At 33.5% G+C, this 15,950-nt stretch overlaps 1 protein-coding gene across 34 annotated transcripts in view; it reads right to left on the bottom strand.

Moving 5' to 3' along the window:
- Gphn (gephyrin) overlaps positions 1–15,950 on the bottom strand; it is a 589,435-nt gene that overhangs the window by 395,624 nt on the left and 177,861 nt on the right. For 31 of the 34 annotated variants that reach the window (XM_087195039.1, XM_087195042.1, XM_021247567.2 and 28 more), the window contains exon 3: positions 3,593–3,650. The exons of the other annotated variants lie outside the window; for them this stretch is intronic. In XM_087195039.1, the coding sequence (XP_087051165.1) occupies positions 3,593–3,650 (58 nt within the window). The remainder of the gene's footprint in view (positions 1–3,592; positions 3,651–15,950) is intronic. 34 annotated transcript variants of the gene reach the window in all.

The raw sequence follows: 15,950 nt of genomic DNA, 5'->3' as shown, positions 1-15,950 counted from the left end.
AGAAATAAGATACTTCCATGATAAAGAGCGCCTCAGGAACTTCATGAATACCAAACCGGCACTCCAAAAAATTTTAGACAATACCCTAGGAAAAGACAATGAGGATCACAACCCCAGGAAGCCCAGCAGAATGAATCTTAAATGCAAAGGGGGAGAATCCAACAAAATGAAAAAGTCATGACAAGCCTTTTAAAACTTTTAACTTCATCTCCCTAATGACTGTATAATTCAATCTTCTTATTGTATGATTAGTATATTTCTGATTCTAGAGTTGCACACCTTTTCTTGTGCAATACTGGCTATTTATCATCTTCTTATGTCTACTTTTTAATTGGGTTGTCTACTAATGAGCTCTAAGAATTCTTTATATATTCTGGTCATAGCTTATATGCTTTGTAAATATGGTCTGTTTAAGGACTACTTTTCATTTTTATGATGTCATTTAAAGTTCTAAATTTTGATGGAATCTCATTTATCAATTTTTTTCATATCTTTTGTATTGTAGATAGTTCTTGCCTACCCTGAATACATAAACATTCTCCCTCATAATTACTTCTTAAAGTTTTATACTTTTAGGCTTTCATATTTAGGTTCATAGATCCCTTCAAGTTATATTCATGTATGGAAATAAAGGGTTGAGGTTAATTTTTTATATACGGATACCAGGTGTTCTAGTGCCATTTGCTGAAAACACTATCTCTTCCTTGGCTCTTGAATTGTGTTTATATTCTATAAAATGCTAATGTTAAATAATCTTTCAAAACTCAGTGGACCATATATGTGTGGTTCTATTTCTAGATTCTCTGTTTTATTCAAATGATCTATATGACTTTCCTTACACCAACACTGCCTTGATTACTGTAGCTTTAGAAGAAGTCTTAAAATTAGGTACTAAACATCTTACAACACTGTTTTTGTTTTTGTTTTTAACTTTTCTAGGTCCTTTGTACTCCTACATAACTTTTAAATTTCAATATCCAATTCTTCATTTATAGCAAGTATACACAGACCTGAATTTTTATATATACCTTGTGTTTTCTAATCCTGCTAAATTCAATTACAAGTTCTAGGGGCTCTTAGAGATTTCTTAGTATTTTCTCTGTAGATGATCATTTCATCTACAGATAAAGATTTTGCTTCTACCTTGCCAATCCTATCCTAATTGTGTCATTTTATTGCCAGACTATTTTGGTGCGGACTAGGTTTCAAAGTTTAATGGACAGATAAAGAGTAAGCATATCTCCCCTTGTTCCCTACTTTAAGGAGAAAGCATTGTATCTTCTCCATTCATATAAGGTGTTCTCACTGGAAGTATGGAGTACTTGTCTTTAATCTGTTGAGAAGGTTCTGTTCTACTTCTAGTCTCCTGATAGCTTTTACCATGAACAGCTGTAGAATTTGGCCCAATAACTTTTTCTCCAACTAGTGACAGGATCATATGGCTTTTTCCTTTCCTCTGTTAAAACGATGACTTTTAGGGGTGGATCTTCCAACGCTGAACCAACACTGCCATCCCTATAACAAAACCACTTTCTACATACTACCAGATCTGACTTCTAATAGTTTGTTTTGTTAAACAAATTTCTATCTATGTTCATACTTTTTTCTTCTATTATCATTCTCTGGTTTTAGGATTAGCACAATGTTGATTTCCTAAAATGAGGGAAGAACTGTTCCTTCCTTTTTCTGCTTTGTTTGATATAATTTATCAGTTAAAATGTATATGAGCCTGTTGTTGTCATATAGGTAGGTTTTCAAGCTAGGAATATACTTTCTTTAATAGGTGCTATTCAAATTTTATATTTCCTCCAGAGTTAGTTTCATTAATTTGTCTTCCAAGGTACTTCTTAGAAGTTGTCAAATTTATTTCAAAAAAGATTTTTGTAATATGCTTTCTATATCCTTTTAAATTCTGTAAAATCTGTGGTAATGTCTCCTAGATCTTGATATTGTAATTTTAAAAATGTATAATTGATATTGTGTAACAGGAAGAAAAGGTCTAAAGGAGCAGGGGAAGTGAGAGGGGTAGGGGAAAGGAAAAAAGGGAAAATAAAAAATATGAGAAAAGGAAAAAAAATGAAAACAATGTCTGTAAATAGGGAAGGGTGAAGGGGTGAAGGGAGGGCAGGGGAAGGGGAAAAAAAATAAGAACCAAGATACTCATGTAATGGTACAAGATCCCAATGATGAATGTAACTGTATTTTATACCTAAAATGTACCAATAAACTTAATGGAAAAAAAATACAAACAAAAGTTTAGGATTTCCTTTTCTAGTTCTGTGAAGACTATTGTTGAAAGGAACTGCATGAAGTTATTTACCATTTTGGTAATATGGCCACTTCGACAATACTAACTCTGTCTCTCGAGGAACAGGAAATGTCTTTCTACTGTCTAATGTCCTCTACAATTACTTTCTTCAAATTCCAGTTTTTATTATAGAGGTAGTGACAGAGGAAATCCCTTGTTCCTGATTTTAGAGTAAACATTTTCAGTTTTGCCCCATTTAGTATGATACTGGCTGTGGGTTTGCCATAAATTTCTTTCCACTTTGAGGTAAGGTCCTTCTATACCTATTTTTGTCAGGATTTTTATCATGAGTCCATTAACACATTTTACTGTATTATAAGACAGAGTAACTTTTTGGTGGATTTAAACTTTATATTACCTATACAAATTTTTATTTTTTATATATTTATTGATTGCTTAAGTTTCTAGAGTTTTAGGTTTTTTTTGGAGTCACTGTAAAATGTATTTTAAAAAGTAACATACTCATGTTTCAGACTATTTAACAGTACTTAATAGTCGACATATTGAAATTAATAGCATATCACATAATAATGATCAGTGGGCTAAACCAATGTAAAAGTAGTACAAATTATTAATGTCTGAATTACACTGAACTTGATAATAAAAATTCTAGTCAAATTATGTGTAATAATTTATTGGCTTTTATATGTAATTGTTAATAACATAAGCAGTATTGTTTATTCTTCTCTACTGCTATCCAATTGTTAAATTTCATTTATGAAAAAGCTCAGTTCTGAATATAAATGGTAAATTGCTTCCAGAAAAGAGCAACACATTGTGCTACATGATTAACATTCCACAGGACTTACTAAAAAGATAAGAGATAGAAAAACATAACAATGGAGAATAAGGTCAATTATTTATTGCAATACCCATTTAAAATGAAATTGGCATTTGTATTTTAAAAATAAATCAGGAAATATTTACTAAAAGACTTATTATTTGTTATTGGTGAAGGATTATGCAGAAAATAAACTGCAACAAGATACAAAGATAATACATTATACAGACTAATGCATATGCAGAATGCTTTCTTAGGAATTTCACAGGAGTGTTGCTTTTTGAATTTCCTAATATTTTTCTCAGAAATGCACTGCAAAAAGCAGATGAAATGTGATGGTAATTATCCATTACATATATACTTTTAATTCAAGTTGAATAACTGGCAATTTAACAATATTATAGCATAACTAAAGATTCAATGATGTGAGAGAAAGAAGTTCTTTCGCCACATCCCCATCAAAATACTAAGTCTGTGTAGAGGTGAAAAGTGCCATACTATACCTTGATTTCTTCTATTTCGTCTGGTACTATCTTGTATGCTGATATAGTCCCACCCAACCTGAAATTAGGAGGAAAAAAATATTCTCAAAACCAGCAACAATGTATTTAAAAAATGGAAGATTTATATTATCACATTAGAAAGCCACCAATAACTTCTCAAGATCCACCACACTAGTAATGGAGGAAAAAGTTTCTAAGTTTCTTATTTATTAGTTTAAAAGAGCTAAAAAGTTAGCATTGAAAGAGGAAACATTAAGTTAGATTTTTATCTACAACTAAATTTTTCTTACTTGTTTTTCTTTCCTTTTTTTCACTTTTTTAAAGCAATGCTTGGCAGTATTCAACAAAAAGAGAAAGAAATTTGGGGGTTACAAATAATTTAATCTTTTATGTATATTCTTTGCCTTGTAATATTCATGTTTTTTAGTAAATGACCAAGATTTGTATAATACGGGCATGTCATGTATGTTATCTAATTTCATTCTTTTTCATTCTGTCTATTAAAAAAAAGGGGAAATTGAGCCATACAGACATTCAGTAATTTTTAAGTAACTGAAGGAACTAGTAAGTAGATGAGTTAATAGATATTTAACTATAAAGTTTACATCGGAATTTGAATACTTAATATAAAAAATGAATAATTAAAAACATTACATGCTAAAATAACATTCTCGATATACTAAATTATAAAAGTACATTATTAAAGTTAATAATTTTATCTGGTTCTTTTTACTTTTTAAATGTACCTACTAAAGGCAGGACATTTGTTGTGCCCATTACATCTCTATCAAGTGCTCTAGGCTCTAAAGCTCCAAAATTATCTACCTGCCTTTGCTCTAATTCTTTATTTACAAAGGAACTTTCCAATTATTTATTTGAATTTATAATTACCTCAACAGAAAAGTAATCATTATGTACTGCAAACATGTACTAATAAAAGTATGAACTGAGAAATCAACTAAATGACTTCATTGAAAAACTAATATCATTTATTCTTGCTAATGAAACTATTATTCAGATCTTGATTTGAGAACTGTCTCTTAGATTATTAAAAGTACCATGACTGAATGCTGTAAACACTAATGAATTTTAACTTAATTCCATTCATGTAAGGCAAATCAGGGATGTACTAAATAAGATAAGTAGCAAGACAAAAAATGGGAAAAAAAGGACAAAACTAAAAGAGCAGCACTACAGCTTACTAAAAATAAAAATCCAAATCTTTTTGTAACAGAATTAAAGTTGGTATTTTACACTTGATCTTAGCCAAAAGGCCGAGAAGCAATTAAAGTTGGTATTTTTTATTTATTTACTTACTTACTTATTTATGTATTTATTTAGGTACCGGGGATCAAACTTGGGTCCTTGTGCTTGTGCTTGCGCAGCAGGCAGTGACAACCACTGAGCTAAATCCCCAGCCCTAGTGTTGGTATTTTAAATAAAGGTTTCACTGGCAGTTAGTAAAGTGACTCAATAGGAGTTGGGATTGTTGGGATATTAATGAAAATATTATGATAAAATTACTGAACTACCTAGAAGTGTAATTCAAAAACTTTCAAATTTCAAAATAACTTTTTTAAAAGACCTCTTTTATAAAATAGACTGATTATAATTAAAGCAGCCTACAGCAACAGTTACACAAATGGCATAGATTTAAGTACAGTTTCATTAAGAACAGTTGTTACTAAAATAATTCAACACTGCCACGACAAAAATGGTCGACATCTTCAAGAACAGTATAAACAAACTTGCAATAAGTAACTCATTTTTCTCTTGATTAGCTTTAAGAATAGTATTCCTACATCTCCCACATTAATTTCAAACTAATAACCAAATTAAACTACATAGTGAGACCTATCTCAAAAAACCCAAAACAACACAGTTTTGTTCTACCTCATGTCCACCTTGTGATTCCCCATTGCACTAATATTATCTAAGCAACTGTACTTGTAATCTTAGTAGTTGACTATAGTTTTGTCCTACTTTGTACATAATTCACCTCTTAGCTTTGTCTCATAACACACCTTTGAGAAGTAGGGTGGGTGGGCAACCCACTTTCTAGAACCTCTTTCTGTCTCTCTTAGACAGAAGCTATCTTTCAATAAATTTTTCCTACTCTAACCTGTACTGTTCTTAAGAGTTCATTCTTTGATTTTAGAGAACATGAACTAGCGTTTCAGTTATCTAGCAGGTTTGGGAGTTACATCTATACCCCCTGTATCAATAATAGTATTGTAGATAGGTAAGTTAATTAGATTATCTTATAGGCAGTTAGACAGGGCCACCATCAAGGTGCCAGCCCTCAAGGAGCCAGCCTTTAAGGAGCCAACAAAGGGAGAAGGCAACATGGAGAACAATTAAGGCATATTTACTGGTTAGCAATATAAAAAGGGAAAGAGACATTACTCCCCCTAGATATAGATCACAGTAATTGATATTCTAAATGGGAAATTTCTTGTATGTGACTTGTTTTCCCATTTGATCTTCATTTAATCAATATTACCTCGGTGACTGTACTTGTAATCTCATTGGTTGGTCATGGTTTTGTCCCACCTCATGCCCACCTGTACATTTCCAATGGGTCTTATAATTTTGTCCCACTTTGTACCCCCCTCACCACATGGCTTTGCTTTATAAAACATCTTTGAAATGTGGGGTGGGCAGGCAACCCACTTTCCGGTCCCCCTTCCGTCTCTCTTAGACAGAACCTATCTTTCTCTCAATAAATTTTCCTACTCTTAACCTCCATTGTCCTAGAATTCATTCTTCGATTTTAGAGAACACGAACTCATGTTTCGGATATCTAGTAGGTTTGGGTGTTACAACTCTTCCCCCTATATCAATAGTATAATAATAGACAGATACAACAATAAAATACAACTGATAATCTAAAAATAAACTTCAGTTTTAGGAGTAAATGTTTTTGTTTTCCTTTTTTAACCTTTTTAACAGTATGAAAAAACTGTGTTTAACAAACTCACATTTTAAACATTTTTAAGTGCGCAATTCATTGGCATTAATTATATGCCCAATACTATCCATTACTGCTATTTCCAAATATTTTTTATCACCCTGAACAGAAACTATAACTATTAACCAATAACTCCCCATTTTCTCTTGCCCCTGCCCCTGGTAAATGTATTTTCTGTGTCTATGAATTTGCTTACTGTAGACATTTCACCAAGCAGAATCATATTGTGTCAAGCTTATTTCAGTAAGTTTAAAAGGAACATTTGTGTTATAGCATGTAGCAAATTTTTATTTCCTTTTATGCCTGAGTAATGTTTATCCACTCATTGTTGATAGACGCTTGAGTTGTTTCTTTTTTATGACTGAATAATGGCGCAATGAACACTGGCATACAAATACCTGTTTGAGTCATTTCAATTATCTTGAGTATATGAGATGTAATCTAAAAATATGAAGATTTAAATTTTTTAAAATTATTACAGTAAAAGACACTGTCATTAATCCCCCTCTCATCAAACACACTCATCTCATACTCCCCTTATAAAGCAATTCTACAAGTCCTTTCTGGTGTGTGTCCTTTGTTGTGCTGTTATGGCTGCCTTCATGTCCTAAATCAACTCAAAATGTTTACCTTCCATGGTTATTTTGACTTTGAAGGAGAGCCAGATTTGCACAGTGCCTGAATTATAAATATGGTAGAAGATGATGCATTACAATGTTTGAAGGAGGCTGCTTCTCTGTTGGATGGCAACTGGCACCATTATTGACCATATTTTTGATCAGACCTCAAAAAATACTCACAGAAGAGGACTTCTACAACTGCTTCAGAAAGTAGCAAGAATGATGGTAAAGTATGTTGAAATTAATGGGAGTATTTTGAGAGGGATTAATGGCAGTGTGCTTTTTACTACAAGAATTTTTAGGGGATTGATTTAGCTCAGTGGTTTTGCCGCCTGCTGTGCACACGCAAGGACCCGAGTTCGATTCCCTGGTATCAAAAAAAAAAGAAAAGAATTTTTAAAAATTTAAATATTCACCATATATTTTCATTACACTAAATAGATCTAATAAGGCAGAATTGCGTGGTCATTTAGCAACTGTAAAAAAGTTTGTAATTCTAAACACAGAATGACCACGCAATATATGAGAGTGCAATTTCTCTATAGTCACCAACACTCGTTTTCATTTGTTTTTTTTTAAATGGTCATGCAAATGGGTGGAGTGTGATATGGTTTTGCTTTTGTAGGAACATTTCTGTAACAACTAATAATACTGAAGATCTTTCCATATGCTTAACGATCCACTGTACATCTTTTGAACAGTATCTATTCAAGTCCTCTGACTATTTTTTTAAAACAAGATTTTGGTATTGCTGCTGCTGCTGTTGCTGAGTTTTAGGAGTTATTTTTCATTCTACATTTTAAAGCCTTGTCAGATATCCAACTTCACCAAATATTTTCTCCCTTCTCTAAGTTATCATTTCACTTTTCTGATAATGTTGTTTGATGCACAAACCATCAAGTTCAATTTACCAAGTTTTTGTTGTTGTTGTTGCTTATATTATTGGTGTCCTTTATAAGAATATGTCCAACATAAAAATCCACTGCCAAATCCAAGGTGATAAACATTTGCCTGTTTTCCTTGAAGAGTTTTATGGTGATAAGTGTTACACTTAAGTCACTAATTCATACTGAGTTCATTTTAACATGGTGTAATGTATAGCTTTAACTATTTCTTTTGCATGTGGAAATCCCTTTGCCCTAGGACCATTTATTGAGAAGACTATTTTTTTCCCAAAAGCTATTGTCACAGATCTGACTTCGTACTCTGGTTAAACATCAACTGTCAGAAATGCACGAGCTTATTTTTAGATCTTCAATTGTGTTATGATTTAGATCTAAAATGTCCCCCCAAGGTCTCATGGGTTTGGAAGTTGACAGGATCATGGGAGCAATATAGTCATCAGTGGTTTAATCCATTGATGAGTTCAATAATTAAATGTGCTTTTAGGAGGTGGGGCATAGTTGGAGGTGTGAACTGGAAAAATGTATTGTTACTCCTGGCTCCTCCCTTCTCTCACTGCTTCATAACTGATGCCATTATGTAAGCTTTTTGCTGGGCCCTTCTACCATACATGCTCTTGCTTGATGCTGGCTGACCATGGAATTAACCCACTGAAACTGTGAGCCAAGATAGGCCTCTGTTCCGTTAAGTTTCAGGTGTCAGGTATTTTGTCCCAATGATGAGGAAAATGACATTAAAAAATTCTACTTCCTTTGGTCTATAGGTCTTTATCATTCAAAATAATTTTAAATAATATGTAAAAATTGTACAAATTTATGGGTACCATGTGATGTTTCAACACATGTATATATTGTATCATATACAGAGTTTTTAAAACACTAGTTTAAGGAGTACAGCATAATTGAACTTTAAAAATTTGATTTTTTTTCTTTTAGAGAGAGTAGCTTCTTTCAGAGACAAGCTGTTTCTCCAAACTTCTTCCTACAGAGAAACACCCCCTCCTCTCCTTAGCCCAGATAAAGTGACAGAAAATGTCAATGCTAGCCACACAAAGTTGGGTCTCAGTTTCCTTTCCACAGGAAAAGGAGAGAGCTAAAGATGTCTGGGAGAGATTAACCAAACCTAGAGATATGTATCATTTCACTGTATTTCCCCTTTCCTCTGTTTCTTACTATAAAAGACTTGATATACCTGGATACAGGGAGATGATGACTGAAATAAAAGAGGTCCTTACACCTTCTTGGAGCTAAGCTTGAAGCTTGAATAGGTCTTTTACCTTTTCACCAAATAAATGGCCTCCTTTGGTTTTGTCAGCAACAAGCAGATACAATTGAATGTACAGACATGAGTGCCTAGTAACAAGAGTACCACATTGCTTTGATTACTGTAAGCTTTGTAGTAAGTTGTGAAATTGAGAAATGTGAATCTCTGAATATTTTATTTTGAGATTGCTTGACCATCTGAGACCTCTTGCAATTTCAGAAAAATTCCAGGTTCAGTCTTTCCATTTCTACAATGAATGGCATCAGGAATTTTGATAGGTATTATACTGAATCTGTAGATCACAATAGGTAGTACTGTTTTATTCCATTAATAGGGAGTGCCTTTCCACATGTTTAGGTCAGCTCTAATTCCTTTCATCAATGTTTTATAAATTTCATACAATTGTATGTGAATATGCAAGTTTTTCATAGACTTGGTAAAAATTTTTTCATAGGGGTTTTATTCTTTTCAGATAAATGGTAGTTTAAATTGGATTTTTTATTATTTGTATTTAAAAATACAAATGATTCCTGGGTGTTGATTTTGTACCCTGCAACTTTGCTGAAGTTTACCAAATTATATGCTATATATGAATATACAGTTTTGCTTCTTCTTTTCCAATTAGGTTCATTTAAAAAGATTTCTTTCATTTCTTTTTCTTTGCCTAGATGTCTGGCTAGAACTTCTATTATAATATTAAACAGCAATAGTCAAAGTGAGTAACTTTGTCTTTGGAGAAAACTTTTAGTTTTTCACTGCTAAATATGAAGTTAACTATGGACTTTTTGGGGATGCCTTTTATTCACATAAGTCCTTTTATCTAAGTCCTTTTATCATAACATGGTGTTAGATTGTGTTAAAATACTTTTTGTGTGTTAAATGAGTTGATCGTGTCTTTTTTTATTCATTCTATTATTGTAGTACTGTAAAAATTGCTTTTCTTTTTTTTCCTTCCTCCTTTTCCATTTCTTCTTTCTCCTTCCTTCTTTCTCCTTTCTTTCTTGTCTTCCTTGAGATGAGGTCTTCTTATGTTGTTCACACTCATCTCAAACTTCTGGGCTCAACCTCTGGAGTGCCAAGACTACTCCTGGCCAGTAATTGATCTGCTTTAAGTTAAACTAGTCTTGCATTCTGGCTCAACTCTTAATTTTCCATACTGTATAGTTTTTAAACATACTGTTAGATTTAGTATGCTACAATATTTTATAACTATATTCAGAAAGGATATTGATAGGTAATTTTCTTGTGATGTCTTTATCTGGATTTTGTAGTAAAGTATATGTGCCACCGAAGAGAGCACGGGGTTTTGCAGTAAAGCAATGCTGGCTTCTCATAATGAGCTAGGAACGGTTTCCTCCTCTTCCATCTTTTGGAAGAGTTTTAGAAAGAATGGTGTAAATATTTTAAGTGTTTGGTATAACAGACCAGTGAAATCAACTTGTACTACACTTTGTTAGAAGGTTTTGGACAGTCTTTTTACTTGTCACAGGTCTGCTGACATTTTCTATTTCTAATTAGGTAATTCACTTGTATTTAAGAACTTTTCCCCTTCATCCAGGTCAACTAAAATGTTGGCATACAATTGTTGATAGTATTTTTCTTTTTTCTTCTCTTTTTTTTTTTGGTACCAGGGATCAAACTCAGGACCTTGCGCTTATGAGGAAGGCAGCAGCACCACCGAGCTAATCTTCAGCCTGATAGTATTTTCTTATAATCCTTTTTATTTCTGTAAGATTAGTAGCAATATTCCCACTTTCATTTCTGATTAAATTTAAATTTAAGGTCTTTTTCTCCCCTGTAAGTCATCTAGGTACAAATTTGTCAACTTTGTTAATCCTTTCAAAAATAAACGAAGAACTTTTTGGATGGCACAAAAAGCATGCCCTAAGTACTGTGCTGTCTGTCTATAACACAACCAACTGAACTACTAGACAGACCAAACTCTTATAAGACCTACAGAGAAAGTGGGATCTTCAGGTTCCAATACAGCACATTATTGGTCAAATCATACAAACTGCAGCTAAAGTAGTAATGGAAACTACGCTCTAAGTCCAGTTGGAAAGAAATCCCGGGAAATATTATCATGAGAAGTCTGTTCTCTAAGAAGGCTTTCACTTAAAAGTGGAAGAGCTACTCATTGAAACAAATGTGTAAATCCCAGCATAGAAACAGAAAGACAGACAAAACAAGGCAACATGCAGCTCCAAAAGTTCATAACTCTTAAGTACATGACTCCAAAGATACCGAAGTGGATGAAATGTTGGACAAAGATTTGAAAATAATGATGTGAAAAATGACGAACAAATTGCAAGAATATACAAATGAACAGCTGAAAGTATTAAGGAAGTCAGTGCAAGATATGGCAAAAACAATTCAATAAAGAAACAGAGATTCTGAAAAGGAACTAAACAAAAAACTTGGAAATATCAAGCTAAATAAGTCAAAAATGGAGGGGAATATATCGCTAATAGACTAGATGAAGTGGAAGAAATAATAGCAGGGATTAAACACAAGGTAAATGAATTAGCACAGCCAGATACTATCAAAGAAAAAAAAAGAAAAGAAACTATGGAAAATACACACAAGAGCTCTGGGACAATATTAGTAATTAATATCTATGAACCATAGATTTAGAGAAGGAGGTTGAAATGTAGACTTATGGCATAGGAAATGTACTCATGGAATTGAAGGTAGAAAATATCCCAAATTTTGGAAAAGACATGGACATCCACATACTGGAAACATTTAGAACTCAAATTATCCATGACCAGAAAAGAATCTCCCCACAATATATTGTAGTCAAATTGCCGAAAGTTCACATCAAAGAAAGAATATTAAAAGCTCCAAAAAAGAAGTGCCAAGTCATTTATAAAAGCAAACTTATCAGAATACCTGCAGATTTCTCAGCACAAATCCTGAAGGACAGGGTGGCACAGAATGATATATTTCAAAGTCTGAAAGAAAATAACTGCAAACTAGGTTACTATATCCTGTATAGTTATACATAAGAATCAAAAGAGAAATAAAGATTCTCCAAGATAAGCATAAACTAGAAGAATTCATGTCCACTAAACAAGCACTAAAGAAGATATTCAACAGAATCCTTCATTGACACTGGGAAATATAACGACAAAAGCAGAAGAAAGAATAAGTCTCACTAGAAGAGTAAACAAGCAGGTGATAAATAGGAAAGAATCAAACACGATTATTTCTATAAATCATCAAATAGAACGTTGAAGCACCCAATTTTATAAAACAAGTACTACAGGACATAGGGAATACTACACACAGTATGACCCGATATCATAATGGTGGGTAATTTCAAAACCCCACTCACACCAATAGGCAGAGAAGCTAGGCAAAAAAATCAACACAGAAACACCAGAGTTAAATTTTACTTGATATCAAATGGACTCAACAGACATATATAGAATATTCCATTCAAAAACAACAAAGAAACATTCACTTCATTAGCACACAAAATGGTCTCCAAAGTAGCTATTATAGGTGATAAAGCAAATCTTCACATATATCAAAAATTTAAAAACTGTTTACAGTTTATTAGGACATAATGGAATGAAATTAAGATGAACACCAAGACATGTGGAAATTATTTAAACATATGATGATTGAACAATATTTTTGGGGGGGGGGCTACCGGGGATTGAACTTGGGACCTTGCACTTCTTTGACAGGTGGCGGAACCACTGAGCTAAATCCCTGGCTCTGAACAATATATTTTTGATCAAGCATTTAATTATTATTATTTTTAAAATTAATTTTATTGGTACATTTTTGGTATACAATATAATGACATTCATCAATGGAAATCTACACCTTTACATAAACTCTTGGTTCTTATTTTTTCCCCATTCCCCTGCCCTCCCTTCAATCCCTCCATCCCTACCAATTTACAAAGATGTTGTTTCCATTTTTTCATTTTCTCATATTAATTCCATTCCCTTCTTTCCTTTTCCCTACCCCTCCCACTTCCTCTTCCCCTTTGCCCCTTTTCTTCCTATTTCACATTATCTATTATATCTTTTTGTCCTTATTTACACTTTCAGTTTCTCACACTAGAGAAGCTATTCTGTATTTACACATGTGTCCTAGTTATTTCACTTAAGAGTATCGCCTCAATGTGCATCCATTTAGCTATAAATATTTCTAATTTCTCATTTTTTATGGCTGAGTAGTACTCCATTTTATTTTTAAAAACCCCCACATTTTCTTTATCCAGTCTGCAGTTGATGGGCATTTGGGCTGCTTCCAAGTATTAGCTATCACAAATTGTGCCGCTATGAACATGGGTGCACATATATCAATCACCATGGTATGATTTTTTTAATTTTGGGGGGAAGATACCCAGCAGGAGAATAGCTGGGTCAAATGAGACTTCCAATCCTAATTCTTTAAGGTATGTCCATATTGATTTCCACAGTGCTTGCACCAGTTCACACTTCCACCAGCAGTGGAGCAGGGTTCCTCTTTCCCCACAGCCCCGCCAGCATGTTATTGGTTGATTTCATGATAGCAGCCATTCTTTCTGGAGGTGGAATCTCAGTGTTGCTTTCATTTGCATCTCTCAAATGACCAGTGGTGCTGAACATTTTATTATATGTTTATTTGCTATTTCTACGTCTTTGAGAAATGTCTGTTCATTTCAGATGCCCATTTTTGGATTGGGTCTTTAAGTTAGGGAGGTTTGATTTTTTTTTTAAGTTCTTTATAGATTATAGATAGTAGACCTTTGTCTGAGGAACAGCAGGTGAAAATATTTTCCCACATTGCACATTGTCTCTTCACACTGTTGGAGGTTTCTCTTGCTGTGCAGAAGCATTTCAATAGGAAGAGATCCCACTTGTTGACTGTATGTGCTAGTTCATGGGAAACTGAGGTTTTGTTCATAAAATCTTTTTCTACACCAATGTCTTCCAGAGTTTTACCTAATCTCTGTTCCAGCCAGTTCAGCATTTCTGTTTTAATATTTACATCATTAATCCATTTTGATTTTAGTTTAGTGCATGGTAAGAGATACAGGTCTAGTTTTAATCTTTGGCAAGCTGAAACCCAATTTTTCCAGCACCATTTATTAAAGAGGCAATTTTTCCTCCAGTGAGGGTGTTTGACTCCTTGGTTGAAGATGAGATGGCTGAGTGTGTCTGGAGCTATTTCTGCATCTTCTAATCTGTTCCACTGGTCCTCAGGTCTGTTTCTTTGCCAGTACTATGCTGTTTTTTTATCACAGTAGCTTTGTAGTATAGTTTCAAGTTGGGGGTTGTGATACCCCCTACCATGTTTCTTTTTGCCCAGAATTGTCAAGCATTGAATTATTGAATAAATCAAGGAAATTTAAAAGTTCTCGATTCAAATAAAAATGGAAACAGAAACCTACCAGAACCTGTGGGACACAGTGAAACTGGTATAAAAGAGAAGTGAAAGCCAGGCATGGTGTTGTATGTTTGTAATCCCATCACTCTAGAAGGCTGAAGCCAGATGGCAGCAAGTTCAAGCCCAGTGTAAGCAACTTAAGAAACTTAACAAAACCCTGTCTCAAAAATAAAAAAGAACAGGGGTGTACCTCAGTGTTAAGGTCCAGCATGAGTTTGAAGCAATAATAAAGTTTCCCAAGAAAGAAATGCCCAGGACTGGATAGATTCACTGCTGAATATTACCACTTGTCAAACTATTCCATAAAATGAAAAGGGCAGAACTCTTCTAAATGCATTCTGTAAAGCTAGTTTTACCCTGTTACCAAAACCTCGTATCAACACAACAAAAGCTATAGAGCAATAGTCTTAATAAACATGAATGCAAAAATCCTCAAAGAAATACTTGAAAACTGATTCAAAATCACATTTAAAGGAGTGTATGTACAACATGATCAAACTGGTTCCATTCCAGGAATACTAGGTTTGTTCAACATACCCAAATCAAGAAATATAAAACATCACATAAATAAAGATCAAGGATTATTTTTTTAAATCACATGATCAATTCCATAATGGAGAAAAAATTAAATAGGCGTTTATGAAAAAAACTCTGAATAAATTAGATATACAAGGATCACAGCTCAATATAATAAAGTCTACATATGACAAACCCATACCCAATATCATACTGAATGACAAAAAACTAAAAACATTTTTTTCTAATATCAGAAATGAAACAAGGGTATCCATTTTCACCATTTTTTAAAAATTATTTTGTTGGTACATTTTAGGTATAAAACACATTTACATTTCTCACTGGGAACTTGTGCCTTTATATAATGCATTTTCGTTCTTATTTCTTCCCCATTCCCAGTCCTCCCTTCACCCCCTCCACCCTTTCCTATTTACAAAGACTTTGTTTCCATTTTTTCCATTTCTCATCATGTTTTCCTTTCCTTTCTTTCCTTTCCCCTGCCCCTCCCACTACCCCTACCCCTTTGGACCCTGTCTTCCTATTTTGCATTATCGATTATTCATTCTAATCATTGGTACATTTTAGGTATACAATATAATGACATTCGTCATTGGAAATTTGCACCTTTACATACACTCTCTTGGTTCTTATTTTCCTCATTCCCCTGCTCTCCCTTCAACCCCTCCATTCCTCC

The sequence above is a fragment of the Heterocephalus glaber genome, unplaced genomic scaffold (genome assembly GCF_053883595.1).
Source record: "Heterocephalus glaber isolate CG9 unplaced genomic scaffold, H.glaber_assembly_v1.0 deba00001608, whole genome shotgun sequence".
NCBI classification, from domain to species: domain Eukaryota; kingdom Metazoa; phylum Chordata; class Mammalia; order Rodentia; family Bathyergidae; genus Heterocephalus; species Heterocephalus glaber.
This window is presented reverse-complemented; position numbering and strand designations above follow the sequence as displayed.